Source organism: Puntigrus tetrazona, chromosome 10 (assembly GCF_018831695.1).
Source record: "Puntigrus tetrazona isolate hp1 chromosome 10, ASM1883169v1, whole genome shotgun sequence".
NCBI lineage: Eukaryota > Metazoa > Chordata > Actinopteri > Cypriniformes > Cyprinidae > Puntigrus > Puntigrus tetrazona.
Window position 1 is genome coordinate 9,588,886 of NC_056708.1, and position 23,618 is coordinate 9,612,503.

The 23,618-nt window shown below is 38.0% G+C and overlaps 1 protein-coding gene across 5 annotated transcripts in view; it reads right to left on the minus strand.

Moving 5' to 3' along the window:
• The window catches only part of LOC122353179 (protocadherin Fat 3), a 53,034-nt gene that overhangs the window by 16,514 nt on the left and 12,902 nt on the right, over positions 1–23,618 (minus strand). For 3 of the 5 annotated variants that reach the window (XM_043251127.1, XM_043251125.1, XM_043251124.1), the window contains exons 4-21: positions 22,732–22,793; positions 18,688–19,002; positions 17,224–17,434; positions 16,622–16,693; positions 15,865–16,001; positions 15,148–15,423; positions 14,015–14,225; positions 9,694–13,788; positions 8,986–9,182; positions 8,668–8,821; positions 6,909–7,142; positions 6,249–6,641; positions 5,409–5,623; positions 4,988–5,125; positions 4,543–4,686; positions 3,165–3,362; positions 2,157–2,434; positions 689–1,230 (exon numbers count right to left, since the gene is read on the minus strand). In XM_043251127.1, coding sequence (XP_043107062.1) covers positions 689–1,230; positions 2,157–2,434; positions 3,165–3,362; positions 4,543–4,686; positions 4,988–5,125; positions 5,409–5,623; positions 6,249–6,641; positions 6,909–7,142; positions 8,668–8,821; positions 8,986–9,182; positions 9,694–13,788; positions 14,015–14,225; positions 15,148–15,423; positions 15,865–16,001; positions 16,622–16,693; positions 17,224–17,434; positions 18,688–19,002; positions 22,732–22,793 — 7,872 coding nt within the window. Of the gene's footprint in view, positions 1–688; positions 1,231–2,156; positions 2,435–3,164; positions 3,363–4,542; positions 4,687–4,987; positions 5,126–5,408; positions 5,624–6,248; positions 6,642–6,908; positions 7,143–8,667; positions 8,822–8,985; positions 9,183–9,693; positions 13,789–14,014; positions 14,226–15,147; positions 15,424–15,864; positions 16,002–16,621; positions 16,694–17,223; positions 17,435–18,687; positions 19,003–22,731; positions 22,794–23,618 lie in introns of those variants that run through there. The other 2 variants (XR_006251964.1, XM_043251126.1) reach the window with 2 other exon arrangements.

The window sequence follows — 23,618 nt, forward strand, 5'->3', positions numbered from 1 at the left end:
TGGCAACAAATCATTTTTATTTTATCCGAATACTTTCGGCTACTGTAGTACAATATTCAGTTTTTGTCATATAGTGCATGCTGTTTTAGAAGGGTACCAGCTTGTAAATCTCTCATTATGCCATCAACAAAAATCCTATCAGATTTTTCTTTTTGTCGAATTTAATTTTTTAATCTTTAAACTTCTAAGTAAATAACTTCTTAAGTTTTTACCTCAGATTTTATGTGAAAAATGCGGGCAATATTTAATAAAAAAAAATTATTGAAAGAAAAGTTGATAAAAAAAACTAACTGAATTAACAAATAAAATTAACTAGCATTTTTGGGAAAAAGAATGGTGTTCAGTAACAATATTTGATTAAATTTCTCATTTTAAACTCATTTTATTGTTGTACGCTCTCTGCTTTTGAAGTTTAGAGTTGGTATTCTATTCGCTTGCTCTTATATTTTGTGAAACGGAAATATGCGCCTGACCTTGAAGTCATAACTTTTTCATAATTAAGAACATAAAAATATGATGTAAGCCAAGTATGTTTAGCATTTTCTTTTTATTTCCCGTGAGTTTTATTAAGGTTAGCGTGAGGACCCGAAAGCGTATGTCTCGCGCCAAATGTTTGATCTGGCAACCCTGGAATAATTCTAAAACGCTTTCGCCAGTTTTATTATTTGGACTAAATCAAATCACTAACCTGGACACGTGCACATCTCTTTCCTGCTGAAGCGTGGAGAAACAAAGCTCATTCTGGAGGTGGTGTAGGTGACCAAACCGATGGGGTCGAGACTGAGGGTGAGCTCGCAGACTCTCTCCCCGCACTCGAGCTCTCCTGAGCAGCTCTGATCCAGGACGCTGACCACCCTCAGCGCTCCCTTTAGAAAACCCTTCACCTCCTCCAGCTTGAGAGCCAGCTCTCCTGGACCCGTATAACCCCCATCTGGTGTCTCCACGGCAAGGAGCACCTCCAGCTGACTGGAGCGACTCAGTGGCTGCACTCCCAGGATGTGAAGAGGGTCTGGTCCCTCAACGGCACCCGTCCCGTCACTAACCAGTGAGGTACGGAGCACCTTCTTCAGCTCTTCCATGTACACACCCACAAAATCCTCAGGAGACAGGTCTTGGAAACGCAGAGTCACTGCATTCTGCACCATCTCATCCGTGGCTTGCTCCACCTGGACGCTAACACCCACGGTCACAGAGAACCGCCCGTCACTCACCGTGGCATTTAGGGTGTATCTGTAAAAAGATTTTACTGATCATTAAGCAGCTATGCAACTAAATACGCATCTATAATCGCACATCGCAGACTATTATATATCTGCAGCGTATTGTGAAGAAAAAAAGAGAGAAAGCTAGCCATTTGTACATTTTAAAGCACTTTTATGTGGATTTGGTTATTTATTTTTGTTATGGATGAAAGATTATTTCCGTGAAGGAATTAAAGAAATAAAAATAGCACTTGCAACCTTTTCATTACAATTCTATAAAATCTGAATTCTGAGAGGTTGCCATTGTGACAAAAAAGGTATACTAAGGTAATTGTGACTTTTTTTAATCAGACAAATCACAATTTATTATACAATATCAGTAGAGTATCATTATAATTCAGTATCAGAATTGTTAGATGGTAATTCTGCAATTCTGACTTTTTTCTCAGAAGTGCAATGAAGTAAGTTAAAATTGATATAAGATATAAACTCAAGATGCAAAAATGTATTTTATATTCTGAGGTATAAATAAGCTTTCGTAATTTTATAAATAAGTTCATATCTAACAAATTGTCTGAGAAGCATTTAACAATGTCTTCAGTCAAACCTTCATCTATAGTTATTTTTCAAATGATTTTTATATCTAGATTTTATTGCGCTATGCTTGTATGATGTTCAAGCTTTCATTTCCTCCACCACAACTGCAGCAATGGTTATTCCTCTGGATGGTTTTTATTTCTTAATTGTAAAATGTAATATGTCTGAAAAAAATATTATTTGTGTTGTTTTTATTACAGAAAAATAAACAAATATACTAGTTTAAACTATTTAAATATAACAGTGAGAGTGTGAAAGAGTGTTTTAGGGAAATCATTTTTAGATTGGGGTCCACTGGCCAAAACAGCCCATACTTGAGGAAATGCATATTTCAAATTATATGAGCATTTATTTTACCTTCCAGGCTCCAGACCGTTTAGTGCCACAATCTTCCCGTCCTGTCTGTTGATTTTGAAAAGACTATTTGTTTGTGATTTCTGACTGAAAGACAGAACATCATTCTCGTCTCGGTCTGTGGCATAGATCTTGCCTATAATCCCGCCAGGAAACACATCTGCTGCCATGACAATGTTGATTTCCAGTGGGAAGGCCACAGGTTTGAAGAGGCTGTCTCCGATGACACGCACAAACACAAAGGATGTGGAGGACAGACGAGGCTTCCCTGAGTCACGCGCCTTGTTGACAAGAACAAGATCACACTGTACAATTCTAACAATTTAAAACCTGATCAAACTAAAGAAATTAATCCCATAGAAATGTCACAACAGCTATGTGGGCATTTCTTCATTTACAGGCACTTTTATATTTCAGAGCTTGATTTTTTATTTCATTTTCTGCTATATGAAGGTTAAAGTTGTGTAAGAATAGTTAACTATTTAATTATTTCATTAACTGATATATTGTATTTTCCAGTTATTGTTATAGACAGCTTTTATTGTTTTATCCTTGTACTAAACACACATCAAAAAAATATTTAAAACTATGATAATCAAACAATGAGTTAAATAAATGTATTTTATTAACTATTAACAATACCAGTGAAGAGCATAATTGATATGAAATATGGGACCTGTGACGTGACAAAATAAGAAATCTAAAGTAAATTTAACTTGAGAACATTGTATTGTTATTTATTTTTTTAAATACGATTTGTTCAAACTTTCTATACTACTATACTGAGCTTTACTATATTTTGTTATATAAATATAAATGATGTATAAATGAGTTGATATAAATGAGTTGTGAAATTATTCTGAGAAATGCAAAAACGTCAGACATTTCATTCTAGAAAAATGTTTGCAGAGGTCAAAAGTGCTCGTAGTTGAAGAAACACCAGCATGAGAATTCTATAATTCTGAATTCACTTTTAACTGACAGGTTCTTTTTTTGAGCTGCTGCACTAACCTGTATCTCAAGCATATACTCTCGTGTTGCATCAGGACCAAATACTCGGCTCGTTCGTAATTCTCCATTCTGGTCCAGACTGAAAGCATTGCCCTCATTTCCAGACACAATGCGAAACTCAAAAGGTGCACCATTTCTAGAGGAGTCCTTATCAGAAACTGATAGTGACAGGATGGTAGTTCCTGCAGGCTTGTTCAGCTTGAGAGAAAAAAAAAAAAAACTAAATTAAGTTTTTTTTTTTAATTCAAAAAAGGTCTAAAGGTCACGATTTTATATTTTATAGAAAAGTGAGTGTCTATACTACAATGCTACGGTGCTGTGGGATGTTTGCCTGGTGTTTTTTTTTATGAGTGACTAGGGTAATCGTTAAGGGGTTGTATCATATCCCACCCTAATTTATATGACATTCCAGTCCATATATATTGCTCAGGTACTACCTTTCGAGTAAGTCTATGAGATTTCTTAGACACTTTATCACCCGGCAGGGGTGGATCATAAGTCACAGCATACCTCTCCTCAACAAGCAGTACATTTCATTTCCATAGGGAGATGAGTTACGTGCCAAAATGTAATGCTTAAAAGTAGGGGAACTGTATTTCAATATTTTTCAGCCCTTTTAGAATAAATCTCAATATTTATGTATTTGCACCGAATGTTTTACTCGTATTTTCATTCAAGTAAGTGCTAAATTATGAGAGCAATACATTAAATAAAGCAACACAAAAACTATAAAAGTTTCCATTTATATGTACCAATATTAGAGAATATAATTGGACATCACATAATAGTCATAAACTGCAACTTTTTTAAGAATTTAATACTTAAATTCTTAGGGAGCGCAAAATTTATTTATTTTTTTAATTAAAAAGTTACAAGAGTTAAATGAAAGAGTTACAAAAAATCTTAAGCATCGAATCCGTATATTAGAATAATTTCTAAAGGATCATGTGACACTCAGGACTGCAGTAATGCTACTGAAAATTTAGCTTTGGAATCACAGGAATAAATTACATAAAAGTTATTTTAAATGAGTAACATTTCACAATATTAAAGTTTTATTGAATGTTTTACTGTAATATTGATCAATAAATGGTTCTTTGGCCATATGACGCTTTCTTTCAGAAACTTTACCAACCCCATATGGCAATGTATATTTTACTAAAGCACATTTAAAATGTCACGGCCGGAACATCTCAAGTTCTAAATCGATGCAGTTTGAACTGAATTACAAAAAAATTTATGAAACCATTTTTGCTCCTGACCATTTCAGTCAGAGAAGTTAATAATTAAAACAACTCCATCCTAATAATTACATAGATTAAAGATAATCTAATGACACATTCTTGCTGATGACAAACTAAAGAGTTAAACCTCACACCTGAATAACAGCTGAAGCATTCGCAGGAGAGAAGATTGGCGGGTTGTCATTCACATCGGCAATCTCGATATTGACATTCACAGTGGTTGACTTGGCAGGTGACCCGCTGTCAAACGCTTGCACAGACAATGAGTAGCTGGAGACCTTAAGCAACCGAGACAGGAGGATAAATGTCAGGCAAAAACAGTTCAAAACGACTCAACTCTCGATAAATGTCTTTAAAACAACAACAACAACAAAAAAAAGAACAGGACCGTTCGCTCACCCACAGTCACTCAAAAGCCTCAATTTCAGCCCTACATTGCCTAATTAAAAAACTTTATGGCTGATTTAAAGATAATTGGCCGAAATCATGCAATATCTCAAGAGAGTGACTAGAAGAGCCACAGCGCAAGGTTGTCAAGATCCATTAGCCAAACTAACCGAGCTCATTCCAAGGACTAACCGTCTCTCTGTCCAGTGCCTTGTTAACTTTCAGAAGCCCGGTGACAGGGTCGATCCAAAACTGATTTTCCCGGTCCCCTTTCAGAATGGAATAAGTGATTCGCCCATTGATTTGACTGTCCAGGTCTTCTGCAAACAGCTGCACATAACAAACACAGATAACAAACCTATAAATTCTAGCGCATTTGAGAGCAAAGAGGCCAAAACTCCCTGAATTTATTCGGATCATGAAGCAAATTACACCCTCATACGGTAAATTATATTACAGCTCAAGTACACAGTACAAATGAATAACTAATGTAAGTTCATTAAGGGGATTTATGCGAGCAATAAGCTTAATTATATGCTAGCTGTGAAATTGAAATTATGTCTGCGGCTAATTAAATGCCAATGAAGTGGCTCGGCTAATGAGAGAACTTTACCCTCGTGACCGTCTCCCCGATAGCTACGTCCTCGCTGATCAGAACATTGTAGATGTCCTCACTGAATGAAGGCGAGTTGTCATTGACATCCAGAAGCTCTATGGTCACTATTGTGGCGGCTCTCAAGGGAGGCGTTCCACCATCAAAGGCCTCCACATTTAGGAAAAAATCCTTGCAGAGCTCATAGTCAAGATCATCCGCCACAGAAATTATGCCTGAAATCATGCAAGATATGAGTCAGAGTAAAGCCAATTAATTTATATGAATATGACAGACAACACAGTTACATAACTCGCAATACAAAGGCTCCTTGGGACGCATTAAAAGCCTGAATATTTAGTTCACGCACAATAGCCAAAAGAAAGTCCTTCCCAGCTGTGCCTTCAAGAGCTTAATTCTTTTAAAGTATGGGTTTAGGCTAAAGCACTTTATGCTTTTGTCAAAAATAAATGCATGAGAAGTGATATAACTGGTTTCCACTGACTGCCCACATCTTTCTAAGAGACAAAGAGCGCTCTCAATAACCGTTCACATGTTTTCTGCATGTTAAGCACCGGTATTAGAGTTTCGTGGAGCATTCATAACTAATTTTCCCATTCGCTGCACTCATATTGTGCTGCTTTAACAGAAACAATTTATCAGATCATAATGTCTTGTCTACAGTCAATGGACTTTCTTACATTTCTGTCAATGATTCGTGAAAAAGCAACAATAAATGAACTGACAATAAGTCTTTGTCTGTATTAATCACAAATGAGCTCCCAAAAGAACTCTAGCGAAACATTGTCAGACCAGAAATACATTTTATATTTGCAGAAAAAGTGCATCTCTCCGCCTTGCCTGTTGAACCATCAATGGAAAACTTCCCCAGCTCATTTCCAGACAAGAATCTATAGTAGATTTCTGCATTCACTCCAATGTCAATACTCATGGCAAAGACTCGCAGAACTTCTGTTCCAATAGTAACATCTTCAGGCACTGTGACCATGTAATCTTGCTTTTGAAACACAGGTGGATTGTCGTTCACGTCCAGAACCATGATGGTGAGGTCCACCTCTGTGGAGAGCGAGCCATCGCCCCCTGATCGGTCAGTAGCCTTGATTCTGATCTGATACGAATCTTGCACCTCTCTGTCCAAAGGCTTCTCCAGGATCACCACACCAGACGATGGGTCAGCCGAGAACATGCCACCAGCGGAGTCAACAAGCGAGTACACGATCTTCCTGTTTAGCCCTGGGAGAAGGCATATTTTAGAAGACTATTTTGCTCAAACATGTAATCAAACATGTAATGATCATTTTATGATCCAAAAAGGAAGTACGGCCTGTACTTAAAAACTTTATTTTGCTATTTTTTTTAATACTGATATTTATAGTTTTTAAAATCCTTGCAGGGCTATTTAAAATAAAGTGGTGAAGGAAAAAAGCTGTTGTAATCAGTCACAAGATCTCTTATGCTCTCACAAAAAGTTGAACCTAAATGTTACACAAAAATACATACCTTCATCTGGATCATTAGCACGAAGGCGTGTGAGCAAGGCCTTGGGTGCCGCGCTCTCATATACACTCGCCATGAACCGTGTGAAGGCAAATGATGGTATATTATCATTAACATCCAGAATGGTCAGAGAAATTTCAGAGCGACAGAACAGCCCTCCTCCATCTGTAGCCTGTGCTATCAACTTATAACCTGCAGTTCTCTCACGGTCCAATAAAGAGGCCGTTTTCAGTTCACCTGGTACCGAAACAGAGAAAGACATAAGAAAAGTGCAAAGACTCACAGGATGGATTTCAGAACCACAGGCCAGAACTGCATTAAGTAAAAACTTCTGTCAGATGAATAAAAGATATTGTAAGTGATGGATGACAGTGCTAAATATTTATCTGTCATAAATGTTTCATTCAATCGAGACTTGTGACGTCAATGAATTAATTACTAAATCACTGCCATCTATCTAAAGACACTTTAAACTTTTCTGTCATTCGGGGATAACAGGCAAACTTGTTAAAAGTTATCTGAAAACCAAATATTCTATTTATTCTAAATATTCCAAACAAATATTCTATTTATTCAAATAAATTGAAGACTGGAACACACAACTTTTTTAACACATGGTTACACAAGAAAAAAAAGGGCATCATACATTAAAGAATTCACTGCCATACTCGCAAATCACTGCAAACACAACAAACATGCATAAAGTTTCAAATCAACTCAAAATATTGAATGTTTGATATCCTCAGACATAAAAGAATTCGTCTGTCATACGTAATCTGTCAACTCCAAACACTTCGAAAGATACAAGTTCTATGTTAGTCATGGGCTGGTTTTATGGATCTTGGATTTTTTAACTTGTAAGGAGCAAAGGTTTAAGATGAATGAGTTTTATCAGACACACTTTGGGTACCCAAAGGGTTGTGTACTGTCACCAATTATTTTTAGCATTTATACAAATGTGTTATGAGGATAACTATTATGTTGTTAAATATGCAGACTATACAGTTTTCCTATTTCAAAGCGTGAGGAGTCATGCAAATCTTAAATTTATTACATGCTGCAGCAAAGCATAGCTGAGACTAAATATAACAAAAACAAAAGAGATGGGGATTGATTTAAATAACAAATGCTCCAAAAAAAAAACCCCATAGCTTATTCAGGACAGACAGGTTTATAAAGTAGAGGAGTATAAAACCTTCATAACATTTTGGACACAAAGTTTCAGTAGAATACAGAAGCTATTATCAAGAGGGTTCACCAAAGAAAGTTTGCCCTGAGGAAACAATTCTTCTTGATACAAAAATCTATTTTAAGTGTCTTTTATAATACTTTTATTGATAGTGTCTTAAGTTTTTCATTCTAATGGTGGTTTGCATCTATTTCTATTAAGAATAAGCATTGCCTCCAAAAAATAGTTTGACCTTGCTCAGAAATTACTGGTGTAGCACTGGGGAGCTGAAAAAAATCTTGTTTTTGGGCAGCAAGTAATAAGGAAAGCTAGATGTATCATGATGAATAATGAAATGCACCCCTTGCACTTTGAGACAATGCCTTCTGGTAGACGACTTAGAATTATTAAGTGTTTAACCAACCGATGTAAGTTTTTATTATGAAGCATGTTGTATTGTTGCAATTTGTAATTATGTGGAACTGTGTTTTTCAGGAAAAAAGATCTGGACAAAAGTCATGCAGTGTATTCATTCAAGCCTAAAAGCATCAAAAACATGAAAGCACATGACAAAAGGAGTTTGGACAGAAATACCAGTATTTGCATCCATGTAAAAATCTTCAACGCCAATGCCAAACAGAGAATACTGAATTTCTGCGTTGACGCCACTGTCCAAGTCTGTTGCTCCAACTGTCAGAATAGCAGTATTAATAGGCACATCTTCTGGAAACGAGGCCTCATATTGTGCCTAAAAATAATGATGAAAATGTATTCAAATAATGTATTAAATTCTTAATACTTCTGCATACCAAAACCTCATTTACGTACATCAGTATGCAAGCAGTAAACACGGTAGTTGTTAACTTGAGCTGTATGAGATGACAAATGCCAGCCTAAATCAATTGCACAGACCTGATTGCAGATGGGGCTGTTGTCATTGGCATCCATGACAGTGACCTCCACGCCTATGCGGGTTACAAACAGGCCGTCGCTGGCTGTGATATTGAGCAGGTATCGATCCTGCTCCTCTCTGTCCAAAGGCCGCTTCACGAAGACCTTCCACTCCCCCTGAACAGGAGCCAGCGCAAATACCCCCTTGGGGTTTCCTCCTGAGTAAAAAGATGGCAGCAGAATTGAGATAAATGAGCAAGGTAGATTTGCAAATCTCTGTGATGGCCTGCACAGAGACCAAACCGTCAATTCTATAAACCCATTAGTGTTTATATGCTCTAAGGTGTTATTGTTCTTTATGTAGAATAAAACAAAATGCTGTATTTCATAAACTGTATTGAACACATCATATTAAAATGCGCTAACATGTATCAAAATAACTCTAAGAACAAATTAAGTGAACCAGAACACTTAGGAACACTTTTGTAAGGGGTATATATTGCATCCCAAGTTATTGGAAACAATAAACTGAGCTTAATTCTAACAATCTGTTCACATCCCCAGATGGGCTTTAAACAAAGTAATGTGACACATAAAGCAGATGGCTCTTTACTCATATAGCTTTTGCACACTTAGTTCATTAAATTAAACCCTTTCAATGTGATTATCTTTCCCGGAGAGCCTCTGTGAGCCATAAATCATCCTCCAGTGGCCTACTTTAATACGCACCTGTGATATGGAAGCTGACAAGCCGATTCTGATCAGAGCTGTCCCCATCACGAGTGCTCAGCACTGAAACCACTTCTCCCAGGGGGTCACTCTCTCGTACAGCACCTCTGTAATATGCTCTCTCGAAGGTAGGGGGGTTGTCATTAACGTCTGCGATTGCAATGGTCACTACTGCTGTGGAAGAAAGCGAGACACCCTCACCCAGATCAGACGCCACCACATTGAAGGTGTAAGATGGACACATCTCATGATCCAGGTCACCGAGAGTAGTGATCCAACCAGTCTTGCTGTCAATAACAAACATGGCACCAGCAGCAGATTTAGAGCCACTAGCTTTGTCTTGCTCTTGGTTTAAAGTTGTTCCAAGGCTATAATTAACCTGTCCATTAGAGCCCCAATCAGGGTCAAGTGCTCGTACCTGGATGACCCGTGTACCCCTAGGCATGCCCTCCATAACCATGGCAACATAAGAGCTGGTTTCGAATAATGGTTTGTTGTCATTAACATCCAGCACCTTGACTTCTACATCCACTACAGACATGGATTCAACTAGTGCCTGTCTCATGGTGGCTGCAACTTTGAAACGATAAATGTTAATGAGTTCATAATCAAGAGGGTTAACAAGTCTTAGAAGTCCAGTTTCTCTCTCAATCAAAAATGTCCCACCCTGGTTACTCTCCCCAGTCTCTCCATTCACCACAGAAAAGAAAGCTGTTTGACCAGGACTTAGGTACACTGATCCCAATACTGTCCCAACAGATGTGTCCTCTGGGACCGTGTAGGAATACTGGGGTTGGGTGAAGGAGGGTACATTTGCATCAGGTGGTAAGACATGAATAAATGCAGACACAAGGGAATGTTTGGCTGGAACACCTCCGTCAGTAGCTTTGACAAAAAAGGAGAGAACCGTTCCTCTTAGATGTGCCATGCTCCCCTTTGTGACCATCCAACCACTGTCAGGTTCAATTTCCAACACATCCACAAGAGGAAGCCTTGCCTCACTGTACAGTGAGTAGCTAACTCTACCATTATCGCCGGAATCTGGGTCCTGAGCTTGGATTTGAGTCACCAGTGATCCCATTGGCACGTTAGCTTTTATGCTAACTCTATATTCCATAGCCCTAAAACGTGGCGCGTTGTCATTTTCGTCAGCAAGAATTACCCTAACAGTGCAGAAGGAAGCTCTTCCCCCACCATCAAGTGCCATAACAGTTAGCACAATGTCTCTGTTTATTGGGTTCTCTCTGTCGAGTTTCTGAGCTGTAGTTATTAGGCCATCAGCTCCAATGTAAAACTGTGCCTTTCCAAGGTCATTGATAAAGGAATACATGATCTGACCAAAAATCCCAGAGTCCTCATCTGTGGCACGCACTTGAATGACTTTGGTACCGGCTGGTGCATTTTCCCGGACCTCAGCCAAGTAGAACCTTTGACTAAAGACAGGGCTGTAAAGGTTGGCACCCATGACTCGAATGTTTATCTGTGCAGTGTTGGTGAAGACCCCATCTGATACAGACACATTGAGGCTGTATGCTGGCCGTATGCCCTGCCTACGCTGGCTGGACAAGGAAATGACACCTGTCTGAGAGTCTATTATAAAGTTCATTTTCTCATCTCCAGAGAGTATGCTGTACCTCAAACTCTCTGCATCTGATCTGTCTGCATCAGAAGCTTGGACACATGTCACAATGTGCCCTCGGGGAGCCAGTTCACTCACAAAAGCTTCATAAAGTGGCTGGCTGAAGGATGGTGGGTTGTCATTCACGTCACTCACTAAGACTGTGACCGTGACCTCACTGCTCTGGGATGGGGAACCATTGTCTGTTGCCCTAACGATAAAGCTAAAGCTCGGTGTAAGTTCATAGTCCAGAAGACGGGCTGTTAACACGAGTCCACTAGTAGTGTCAATGTGAAAGTAATCTGTGCTATTAAACCCATCAGAGAGGATTTGATAACTAATTATACTATTTTTTTCAGAATCCTTGTCTGTCGCCCAAAGCTGTAACACGCTAGACCCAATCATTGAGTTTTCTTTTAAAGTGGTGGTGTATGATGCATTACGAAATGCAGGGGCATTGTCATTTACATCTACCACAACTATGTCCACATCTACTTCGGATCTGGCTCCAGTGAGAGTGTCTGTAGACCTGATGGTTAGCCTGTAGTTGGGTGTAGTTTCATAGTCTAAAGGATATATGACACTAATCACACCACTCTCAAAGCCAATATCAAATTGGAAGAAAGGATCCCCTTCCACAATAGTGTATATAATGTTTTGGCCCTCTGGGCTGGTGGCATTTATGCATAATATGGGAGTTGACACTGCAATATCCTCTCTAACTGATATGCCATAAAATGACTTGTCAAAAACAGGCATGGCCTTGTTCACAACTGTAACTGGAAGCTTGACAACAGTGGAGAGGGAGGGGTAGCCAGCATCACGTGCAATGACCACCAGCGGATATTCAACATTGGACAAGTCTGCATCAAAGGCCTTTTTAAGATTAAGCTCCCCAGTAAGCTTATTCACTTCAAAATGCGGATGATTCTCCTTAAGCTCATAATATACAGCTCCATTTATCCCTTTGTCCAAATCTGTCGCAGACACCTGGAAGATGGATGAGCCAGGTTCTGCATCTACCTGCACAGCCGCATAATATGGAAGGCCTAGAAACTCTGGGGCATTGTCGTTAACATCCTCAACTTCTATTCTAATGGTTACTCTAGCAACTCGCAGCTGGTCGTATTCTCTATTTGCCTCAACCACCAGCTCATACAGTTCCTGTTGTTCTCGATCGAAAGGGACTCCTGTGGTTTGAATGACTCCTGATGTGGGACGAATTGTAAAGCGTGTGCCTGCATTCAAAAGCGTGTACTTTAGTGGTTCGTTTAAACGGTTTCCTACAGCATTTACAATGCTCACAGTGGTAATGTTCACGCTGTTCTCCAGTACAGATGAGGAATATGTGGTTTGACTGAAGAGGAGGCCACTGTCCATAGCCTCCCTAACTAACACAGTCACAAGTGCTGTGCAAAAGTACCGCCCGTCTGACACTTTGACATTAAAACGATAGCGGTCTTTGGAGAGTTTATTGTTTTTGACCGTGAGTATGCCCGATGATGAATCCATTTCGAAGTGCTCCAAGTTGCTATCAGCTAAGGAATACATCAGATCAGTGGTCATGTCCGGATCAGTGGCTTCTACTCTCAGAACCTCAACCCCAACATATGTTGGAAGAAGCAAAACAGTGTCATAAGCTTCTTGTGAGAACTGAGGGGGAGAGTCATTGATGTTCACAACCCTGATTAGGACCTTGGCTGGCTTCTCTGCTGTCAGCTGAGGCCTGCCACTGTCCCTCACATTAACAGAAAAATAAAAAGCACTGAATGTTTCATAGTCCAGTTTAGCTATAGTTCTGACAGAGCCTGTTCCTGAGTCCACAGTAAAGAACAATTTTGCTGTGTCCTCCACAATCTGGAAGACCAGGAGGGCATTGTGATTCTTGTCAGCATCTGTGGCTTCAATTACCAGGGGTTTTCCATCCTCACTTATCACCACACTGTTGATGGGGGCTGCCTCACTGATGGTCCCTGTATATGTGAGCTCCTGAAAAACTGGAGGATTATCATTTTCATCAACCACTTGGATGCATACTGTGACACTGGAGGCAATCCCAGCCATGTTTACAGCCTGGATCACCAGCATATATGAAGAGGTCATCTCAAAGTCAAAATTCCTTTGTGTCGTGATGACACCCGTATAACGGTTTATTTTAAACCTCCTTTCATCATTTCCTTGTATAATGTCATAAATCAGTGTGGTTCGGCTAATTGCACAGACCAATATGACAAAATTCCCAATAGCCACATTCTCAGTGATCTCAGCCTGGTATTCTTGTTGGGCAAACTTTGGACTGGAGAAATCTGACAGAGAGACGGCGATCCTAGCAGTAGTTGTGCTACTTAACGCCGGAGTACCTCCATCTGTGGCTCTTACAGTAAGGGTATAAAAACCCACAGTGGTAAGGTCGAGCTCTCTGGCTACTGAAATTATGCCAGATAATGGATCTATTCCAAATATGCCACCAGTGTTTCCTGTAAAAAAAAAAAACATCACATACCTGTCAGTTCATGATGAAAAGGGGCATGTCAGGTAAAGGATATATTTAAGATAAATCTTACGACTCATGACAGGTTGAAAGAATGAGCTAATGCATCACACTCTCCATGGAACAGACAATCAGTTTTACTCAAAACAGCTGAACAATAGAAATGTTATCAAGGAGCGCAATAAATTTAAAGCTGAGAACAAAGTGTTTACCTGCATCAATTGAGTAAACTATCTCGCCGTTTCTCCCCGAGTCTCTGTCTAGTGCGATCACCTGCAGAGCTGATGTTCCTGGTGGGGCAGACTCAAACACTGTACTATCATAAATAGTGTGAGTAAAAAAGGGAGGCTGGTCATTGGCATCCTCCAAGGTCACAATAATCCGTGCTAGGTCTCTATAATAAGGAAATTCTTGATCTTTCACCTAAACAAAAAAAGAAAGAGGAGGAGAGACAGGGCAACAGACCTGAGAAGATAAATTAAGATTTTGCATAGAAAAGATTTGTGAGGAAACAAGTAAAAAGAGAAAAAGGTAACAGACAGAAAGGAGCAGTTAAAAATGTGAATTGTCCGAATGTAATAATTTAATTTATACATTTTAATTCAATTAAGTATTATTTTAAAATATTTGTAATTATTATTAGACATTTGTTTTATCTTATTAAATTAGAAAAATGCACAATTCTCTGATCTTTTGACCTCACTGTAACATATGTGAAATGGTCTGTTTCAGCTTTGAAATCACTAAACATCTACACATTTAAAGCAATGGTTCACTCAAAACTGAAAATTATGGCACATTTTACTCACCCCCAAGCCATCCTAGGTGTATCCGACTTTCAGTTTTTTTAAAAATGTATCCTGGCTCTACCGAGCTTGGTAAAGCTAGTGCATAGCGGGCGTTATTTTGAAGCTCTGTAAATCAAATATATATATGTCGTGAAACTAACCCATACACATTCAGGGGGTTATGACATGTCGTTGTTCTCACGGAAAAAACTCAAGTCAGTTATTTACATTAGAATTTGAAAACTAGAAATATTTTTGTTACAAAAAAAAACAACACATCGATCTGCTTTAGAAGACATGTGATAACCCCCGAAGGCATATAGGTTTGTTTCATGACAAATATATCTGATTTATGGAACATTAAAATAACGATCGCTGTCCACAAGCATTACCAAGCTTGGAAGAGGCCAGGATAAACTTTAAAAAACTCAGATTACGTTCGTCTGAAAGAAGAAGTTCATACACACCTAGGATGGCTTGGGGGGTGAGTGAAATATGCCGCAATTTTTTATTTTTGGGTGAACTTTTCCTTTAATAATTCAAATGTTCTTTCTTACCATAATAGTAAGGATGTGCTGAGTGCGGATCTCATAATCCAGTCGATCTGCTGTGTACATGACACCAGTACCAGGATTGATCCTAAACATCCGCATGCTAGCTGGATCAACGCTGCCATGGATAGAATAGCTCAACTTCGCCCGTTCATCTTTGTCCCTGGCCCGGACACGCAAGACCTCAGTGTCGGCTGGTGTATCTTCAGACACCAAGACTTCGTATGTACGCTCAGAAAAAATAGGACTGTTGTCATTGCTGTCCAAAACCTTTATATAAATCTGTAGATACAACAGACAGAGTCATTTTTAGCTTTTCAAAGAGACATTCAATCTCAGTTAAACAGATGCATGAGTAATCTACACTGTTGCAATAGGCACTTCTGTCAAAACAGCTTAAATAAGAAACAGAAAACGCACATGCTAGAGTGACAATATAATGTAGGTTTCTGGGACACTGGAATACTCAGCAGCCCCTGGCATATCTGAAGACATTTTCAGTGAAGATTATATAGATATCTCTTTCACACAGCAAACTTGTATTGATAAAATTAGATAAAAGCTGGCACGCTGCATACAATCTTTCAGACATTTCTCTCTTGGATATTTCAACCACAGCTGCCAGGAATATTCGTTTTGCAAAGTTTCTGGCAAAGTTAGCAAACCTGTAACATCTGTTAGGAAAAGTTTCCAAGAGGTTTGCATAACTAAAAATACACCTACCTGTGTGGTAGTAGTGCTTGTCCCATCAGTCACCTGTACCGTCATGTTGTAAAGCGACTGTGTCTCTGCATCTAGAGGTCTGGCTATTACTATAGTCCCCATCCCTCTCTGAATATCAAATGGACCATTATAGTTACCTATTACACCAAGAAATCACAGTTAGCATGAACTAAAAAATGTAAAGTGCTAAAAATGCTTTGCATGCACTTAAAAAAAATCCAATAAAGAGGTAAAGATTTAGCAGAAAAAGGTCAAGGTAAACACTCCACCAATCGAACTGTCATGCAGTTTGGCATGTCTGTGAGTAATACATTTTTTATGTTTCACAGCGATTCATCAAAGTTTCACGGCTTTCGAAACATCAACTGCTTTATGTTGGGATCTTTCCCATCAGCCTCAGGTCTCTTATCTTCGTCTCCCACAAACATCTGTGTCAAGTTCAAGCCTCTTCACGGCAGATTCTCAAATCATTAATTCAGGTCCATTCTGACGGATAAGGACAAACTTTCAGAGCATCTTTAGTATGCATTGCATGCATCTGTTCCAATTCCACTCAATTTCCACTGCACTTAAGTGAGATCAGAAGACCAAAAGTCTGGAAGGTATCTCAGCACTCAAAGTGTTTACAGGATTGAGCGCTTCACGTTTGCCCTGCAGCAAATGGAGTTTTTAAAAGCGAGTATCTAAAAGTATCAGATAAACCAGCCAACCCTTCACGCTTAGGAAAATAACTACAAAATACTGACAGTTAGCCTACCACTGTCAGATGAACAGTTTCCACCACAGGAACTCTGTGGGATATAAAACATCTCCCGGGACGTTCTTCCACCTTCTCAGAAACAGATACAGATGAACACAGAGAAAAAAGAAAACAGAAAACTGACATTGAAGTCCCAACCTCATATTAAGCTAGACAAATTCAAAAACAAGTCTTTTTTTAAATGCTAATTCATTCTTCAGATTTCCAACTAAAATTGACACAAACAATTCTAACACATGGGAAAACATCTGCAAAGCTCAGCGAGATTCAAAATACTGAGAGGATTTAATCAAAATGACCATCCATGCATCTTACATTGAGTAAAAAGTATAGGTGCAAATGATAAATATGTAGAAGAGCTATAAGCAACACGCAAACAGAGTAAATCATTGTCAGAATAGTTTACCACTGATATCCACTCCTTGAAATTACATTTACATTTACTCATTTATCCGCACGGTTTTATCTAAAGCATCTGAGGAATGCTACAACACAAGCGATTCATCCAAAGCAGACAGTAGCATCTGTAATATGAGGGACATTAAAGTTTGCATCCCGACCTAATTTATGACTGGAACTGCTGCATTATTGATGCTCACCAATGATGTCGAACCATAAAGGTGTTTCTGTCTGCCAAACAGAGACCACTCCAACTGACTCATACACTTTGGCGTTTTCCACCACTGTGAAGTTGTAAATGGCTGTGGTAAATCGCAAGGCTAGTGGCGAAGGCACGGGCTTCCGAATCCATTCAACGTGCAAACGGGCAGTCGACCACTTCTGAGGGCTCCCATTATCAACGGCTTTTATCTGAGAGAAAATGAAGAAAAACAAAGTGAGAACTATATGCTGTTTTTTTTTATTGGTAACACTTTAAAATACTGTTTTGTCAATAATGAATAACTACACATTGCAGTAACTACTATTACATAACAAGAAACTCTGATTAACAATTTAATCAGTGCTCAGCTATAATTGGTAGTTCACTATTGGCTAATCAATAACTAAAAAATGTTTCACACATCCTGGAAAACTCCTAAGAACTACTGTGTAAAGGTTCATAAATAATGTGAACCATGCATCATGTATAAATAATTATAAAATGACGATAATACTATCCCACTAGTAATGACTCAAGTATTACCAAATCATTCTAAAGGAATTCTAATTACTTGGATCAGAATTCTATAGTGAAAAGCATAACTCATTAATATTGGCTGACATCATTGTAAGCCTTTGAGATAATTGTAAGGTTTTGGATAGTGATGATTCAAGTGCTACTGCATCCTTCTGAAGGAACTGCTAGTCAGCATTATAAAGCTAAGATCACAGTAACCCACTAGTAATGATTTAATTACTAACCAGGACGTCACAAAACCCTCAAAAGTTTACATTGACTTCAGTAATTACTAGGGAATTTTCAATCTTCACTTTAGAATACTATTCAAAAAATATTAATTCCTTTAGAAGGATGTAGTAACATCTGAATAACTAAATAACTGAGTGACAGACAAGTTCCAGCTTCTTGGCTGACTTCTGACTTGACGCAAGTCGAGTCATAGCTCAGCCAATAGGCCGGAGCTACAGGAGTCAGTTATCTAGGTTAAAACTTACAAACTGCTATCCACCCGCATTACCAAGCTTGGAAGAGCCAGGATAATAAAAAAAAAAAAAAAAAAAAACTTTGTTCATCTGAAAGAAAAAAGTCATACACACCTAGGATGACTTCAGGGTTAACTATTCCCTTAACATGCCCTTCATTTTAGAATTAATTATACACTATATATTATTCATATTAATTATGAACCTGTATACAATAGTTCTTTAGAAGCTATGAAAAAATATATAGTTCTCAATTAGCTAATACTTCCACATTCACTAAACACTGTTACTTACAAATTTATTAATCAGATTTTCTTGGTAGTTAGAAGTAATTACTAGAGAGCTAATACGGCATTACACATAAGTTCTTGTGTAGTTATTTTTTAATTATTGAACATGATTCTAAAGTGTTACCACTTCCTTTAATATCCACTGAAGTGCCCATCTGTCTGATACTTTACTGTGAGTATATCATAGCCACCAGCTGTGACCATCTTCCTGGAAGACACCATAGCTGTCTTGGCATCGATTACGAATTTGCTGTCGTCATTTCCATCCACGATGCTGTAGGTGAGATCTGCATTGGACCCTTCATCTCGATCGTAAGCAAAGACTCTGTAGACAGGATCACCGCGTTTGTTACGGTCCCGCTCTGGAAGGCTGATGCGGTAAACAGCCTCTTTGAATTCAGGCGTATTGTCATTCTCATCTTGAACGTGCACTATCACCCAGACAGTAGACTGCCTAAGGATCCCTCCTCCATCCATAACTGTAACCTAGATAAACAAAATCATGGTAAAAAAATCCATTGCTTCTGAAGATAAAGTAAGCAGTACAATTCATTTCAGTGTCAATATTGGACATTAACAGGTCAGAGAAGCTGCAAATAGAGTTTTTACATTATTCAAAGATTTCCTTGTTGTCTCTTCATACCTTCATTCATGCAATTATGTATATTTATTTTTACTCATGTCTTGGTGTTAGTAAAATTTCTTATTTGAAATAAATTATTATTTTTCAGTTAAATCAATCAAACAAGACTGTAAAGAAATGTATAATGTTACAAAAGATTAATTTTATTATTATTATTTTATTATCACATTATGGATTCTACAAAAATATGAAGCAGCACAACTGTTTTCAATATTGATAATATTATTTGGAAGATAACTGAAGACTAGATGGTGAAAGTCAGCTTTGCCTTATTACATTTTAAAATATATAAAATTAGACATCATTATTTTCACTTGTAATATTTCACGATACTGTTTTACTATACGTTTTAATTAAATGAATACTTGATGATCGCCTCTTTTGACTTGGGCCAGTATGTGACCATTTAGCAACTACCCTAGAAACCACACAGCAGTGAGCCAAAAATCATTCACACACCTTAGCGACTTCACAGCAACTCTACATTGTCTCTCTGCTCTCCAAACAAATAAAAAATGAATATAAACAAAACTGTCCCCACTCAACCTCAATTTAAAATAAATGAATAGAAAAATACATCAATACAATGTGTTCTTTAGAAAACAACACAATGATCCAACTTCTTCATGGAGCTCCACTGGAGATTCCTAGAACTTGATCAGACAGTGGCCACTAAATTGGGGCCAGGGGCATATTGCGCCACTGCAGAACTCAGAAGCAGCGGCTCATGAAAGTCTCTATGAACTAAATCTTTAATGGCCACCATCCGCCGTCAGCGCCACGCTCTGGAGATGCTGATGCCTGGGTGGCTGTCAAAGCAGGCACCTTGAGGCATTAGATGTAAGATATGAACTTTGAAACTTGAAGCCTGCTGCAGAGTGAATCATCATTTAGTGAACACAAAAATCAATGGCCCTCATTCCGCTCGGTCCATGTAGAGCAGGGATCACGAGGAGCCACACCCATCCCATTGATCAGTGCTACTGTACTGCCCCCTTTGACTGATCAGTAATTTAAGAGCTGCTCACCAGACTGTATGAAAATTAGCACATCTGCACGTGTTTTGGAATTAAATAAGAGTCCTTGGTCAGTATGTGCTGGCTTTATCCTCTCTGTCACTCATAATGCAAATGAAGACAAGTCGTTTGCTGTCTTGCACCTCATTATAAGACATTAGAAATAAAAAAGCACATGGAAACGCTGTTGCTTCCTCACTCAATACTACTGATTCTCCTTACATTCAAATGAATTCAGTAGGTTACTGGTAGCATCTCTCTATTTCGTTGGTCTAACAAATGGGTTCAGTCAGTGTGTATCCTGTATGATGATAATCAATAAAATACTTGAGGCTCTTGATGGGTAATCATTTTAGCCCAGCTGCACTGTAGTTACATCATAGTTTTGTCACTTATGACTATTACTGGAATTATATGACTTCGTTTTATAAACTATAAAATGCCCTTGAGAATAGATAAGTCAATAGATTTGCTTTTAAAGGGATAGTTCACCCAAAAATAAAAACTGTTGTTGCACTTTCGCTCATGTCATTCTAAATCTGTATATGAACTGGTTGAAATGCGTGAATTGGTAGAGATTTTGGACTATCGCCTCTATCATGTTACACGCTCATGTCTTGTTGTTTGCACGTTTGTAAGCATTGCTGTCAAAAACAACTGTTTTTAAGGCATTGAAACGCAATTAGCAGCAAAAGAGAACAGTAAATTAAGTAAAAACAACCAGCTAAGAAAGAAAACTATATTTAAAACAAATATTTAAGACAACAAAATCTATCAATGCTCTTGGCTAAAACACTTTTTTTAAATTTAGTTAGAAGAAATATATAACTATAACTATATACACACTATAACTATGTAGCTATATTGCTATATAATTACCATAAAACAACATTACTAAGATTTTGGCCATCTTGCCCAACCCTAGTATATACAGTGGTGTAAAAAAGTGTTGGCCCCCTTCCTGATTTTTAATTTTTTGCATGTTTGTCACACGTTAATGTTTCAGATCATTCAACAAATTGAAATATTAATCTATTATAACACAAGTAAACACAACATGCAGTTTTAAAATTTTTTACTGTGAAAGGAAAACAAACAATCAAGAGTTTGCAGTAACTTGCTGTGAGTCTGTTACAGCGCTGTGGAAGCATTTTGACCCACTCATCTTTTTAAGGTCATGCCACTTGCATCACAATAGGATTCAGGTCAGGACTCTGACTAGGCCACTTCAAAGTCTTCATTTTGTTCTTCTTCAGCCATTCAGGTGTGGACTTGCTGGTGTGTTTTGTATTATTGTCCTGCTGCAGAACCCAAGATGGCACGAACAGATGGCCAGACATTGTCCTTCAGGATTTTTTAGTAAAGAGCAGAATTAATGCTTACATTTGTCACAGAAATTCTTTCAGGTCCCGAAGGAGAAAAACAGCCCCAGACCATTACACTTCTACCACATTTTAGTGTTGGTATGCTGTCCCTTTTCTAAAATTACTTTTACACCAGATGTAATGGGACACACCTTCCAAAACGTTTTGTATCGTCAATATTTTCCCAAAATTCTTGGGGATCATCAAGATGTTTTTTGGCAAATCTGAGACAAGCCTTTCTGTTCTTTTTGCTCAGCAGCGTTTTTCATCTTCTTATGGTGGAGTCATGAACACTAACCTTAACTGAGGCAAGTGACCTCTTTTTGTGACCTCTTTGATGAGTCATCACTTGCACTCTTGGGGTAATTTTGGTTGGCCGGCCACTCCTGGGAAGGTTCACCACTGTTTTGCCATTTGTGGATAATGGCTCTCACTGTGGTTCGCTGGAGTCCCAAAGCTTTAGAAATGGCTTTATATCCTTTTCCAGACAGATAGATCTCAATTCAGTTCCTGAATTTATTTGGGGGGCAAACCCTTTTTTCACATATGGCCATGTGGGTTTGGATTTTGTTTTGCCTTCATAATAAAAACCTTAATTTAAAAATGCTGCTTTTACTTGTGTTATCTTAGATTAATATCTAAATTTGGTGAATGATCTGAAACATTAAAGTGTGACAAACATGCAAAAACAAAAAATCAGGAAGGGGGACAACACTTTTTTACACCACTGTATATACTAGGGTTGGGCAAGATGGCCAAAATCTTAGTAATGCTATTTTATGGTAATAATATAGCTATATAGCAATATATAGTTATAGTTATACATTTCTTCTTAGGGGCCAACACTTTTTCACTATTCTATATATATATATATATATATATATATATATATATATATATATATATATATATATATATATATACACACACATACATACTATATATACTTCTCTATATATTCCAAATCTTCTGAATTCTTACAATATTACTAAGGATTGGAGTTTTTTTAACTGATATTTCCACCCATTTAAAGTTCCAATACGACATCATCTGCCTTAACATATGCATACATTGAAAATGGTAGTGCTGATTAATATATATATATATATATATATATATATATATATATATATATATTAATCAGCACAACCGTTTTCATCACTGATCATACAGGCAAAGAAGTATTCAGTACCTCTAGGAAGTGCTCTGCTTGTTGCTCTCTGTCCAGTTTCCTTGATGTGGTGGTGATGAGTCCTGAAAAACAGTATTTTTTTTACATGATAAAACTCAAAAAAACTGCACACTTCCTTGACAATCACGCAACGAAAGAGCTGCAACAATCAGCATGGAAAGCCGCTCCACTCGACAATGATTAATAACATGTCAGCAAGGGTGCATAAATTTACACAACACTGTTTGTTTATTGCAGAAAAAATAGCAACTCACGACACAAGGGCCTTTGGCGAAAACCCACAGATGGTATGTGGTGAACGCATAGGGTTATTTTTCAAACCTCTGGTGGCTTTAAAAACACTTCAGTGCAGACAGAACAGCAGAGATTGAGAACAGGAAGACATTCCTGAATATGAATGCTTCCTTAAGGCACAAGACATCTGGATGCTGCAGTCTGAAGGTAAATAATTTTAAGCAGGTCTATGGGTTTGACAACAATTCCTGCTGTGAACATACTGACAAGCTGTAAAGAAGGGGGCTTGAGAATCTCAAAAAGAAAGACACCAAAAATATATTTACCCATCCTCATCTCATTTAAAGCCCATATGCCAATTCTGTCGATCACGGAAAGAAAAGTTTGAAGAATGTGTAACATATTCTCCAACTATAGCGTGCATCAGTGATATATTTACGACTTTTTAATCATACTTTTATGTTTTTTTCCACCCTTTTTTAATTGTGAGTGCATTTCTCCTTTTGATTTTCCACAGAACAGTGATACGTGGCATATATATATATATATATATATATATATATATATATATATATATAAATGTACCAACATTCTGCAACTTTCATCACTTTGTAGAGCAATGTGATCATTTTAGCACAAGTTCCCGTTATTTA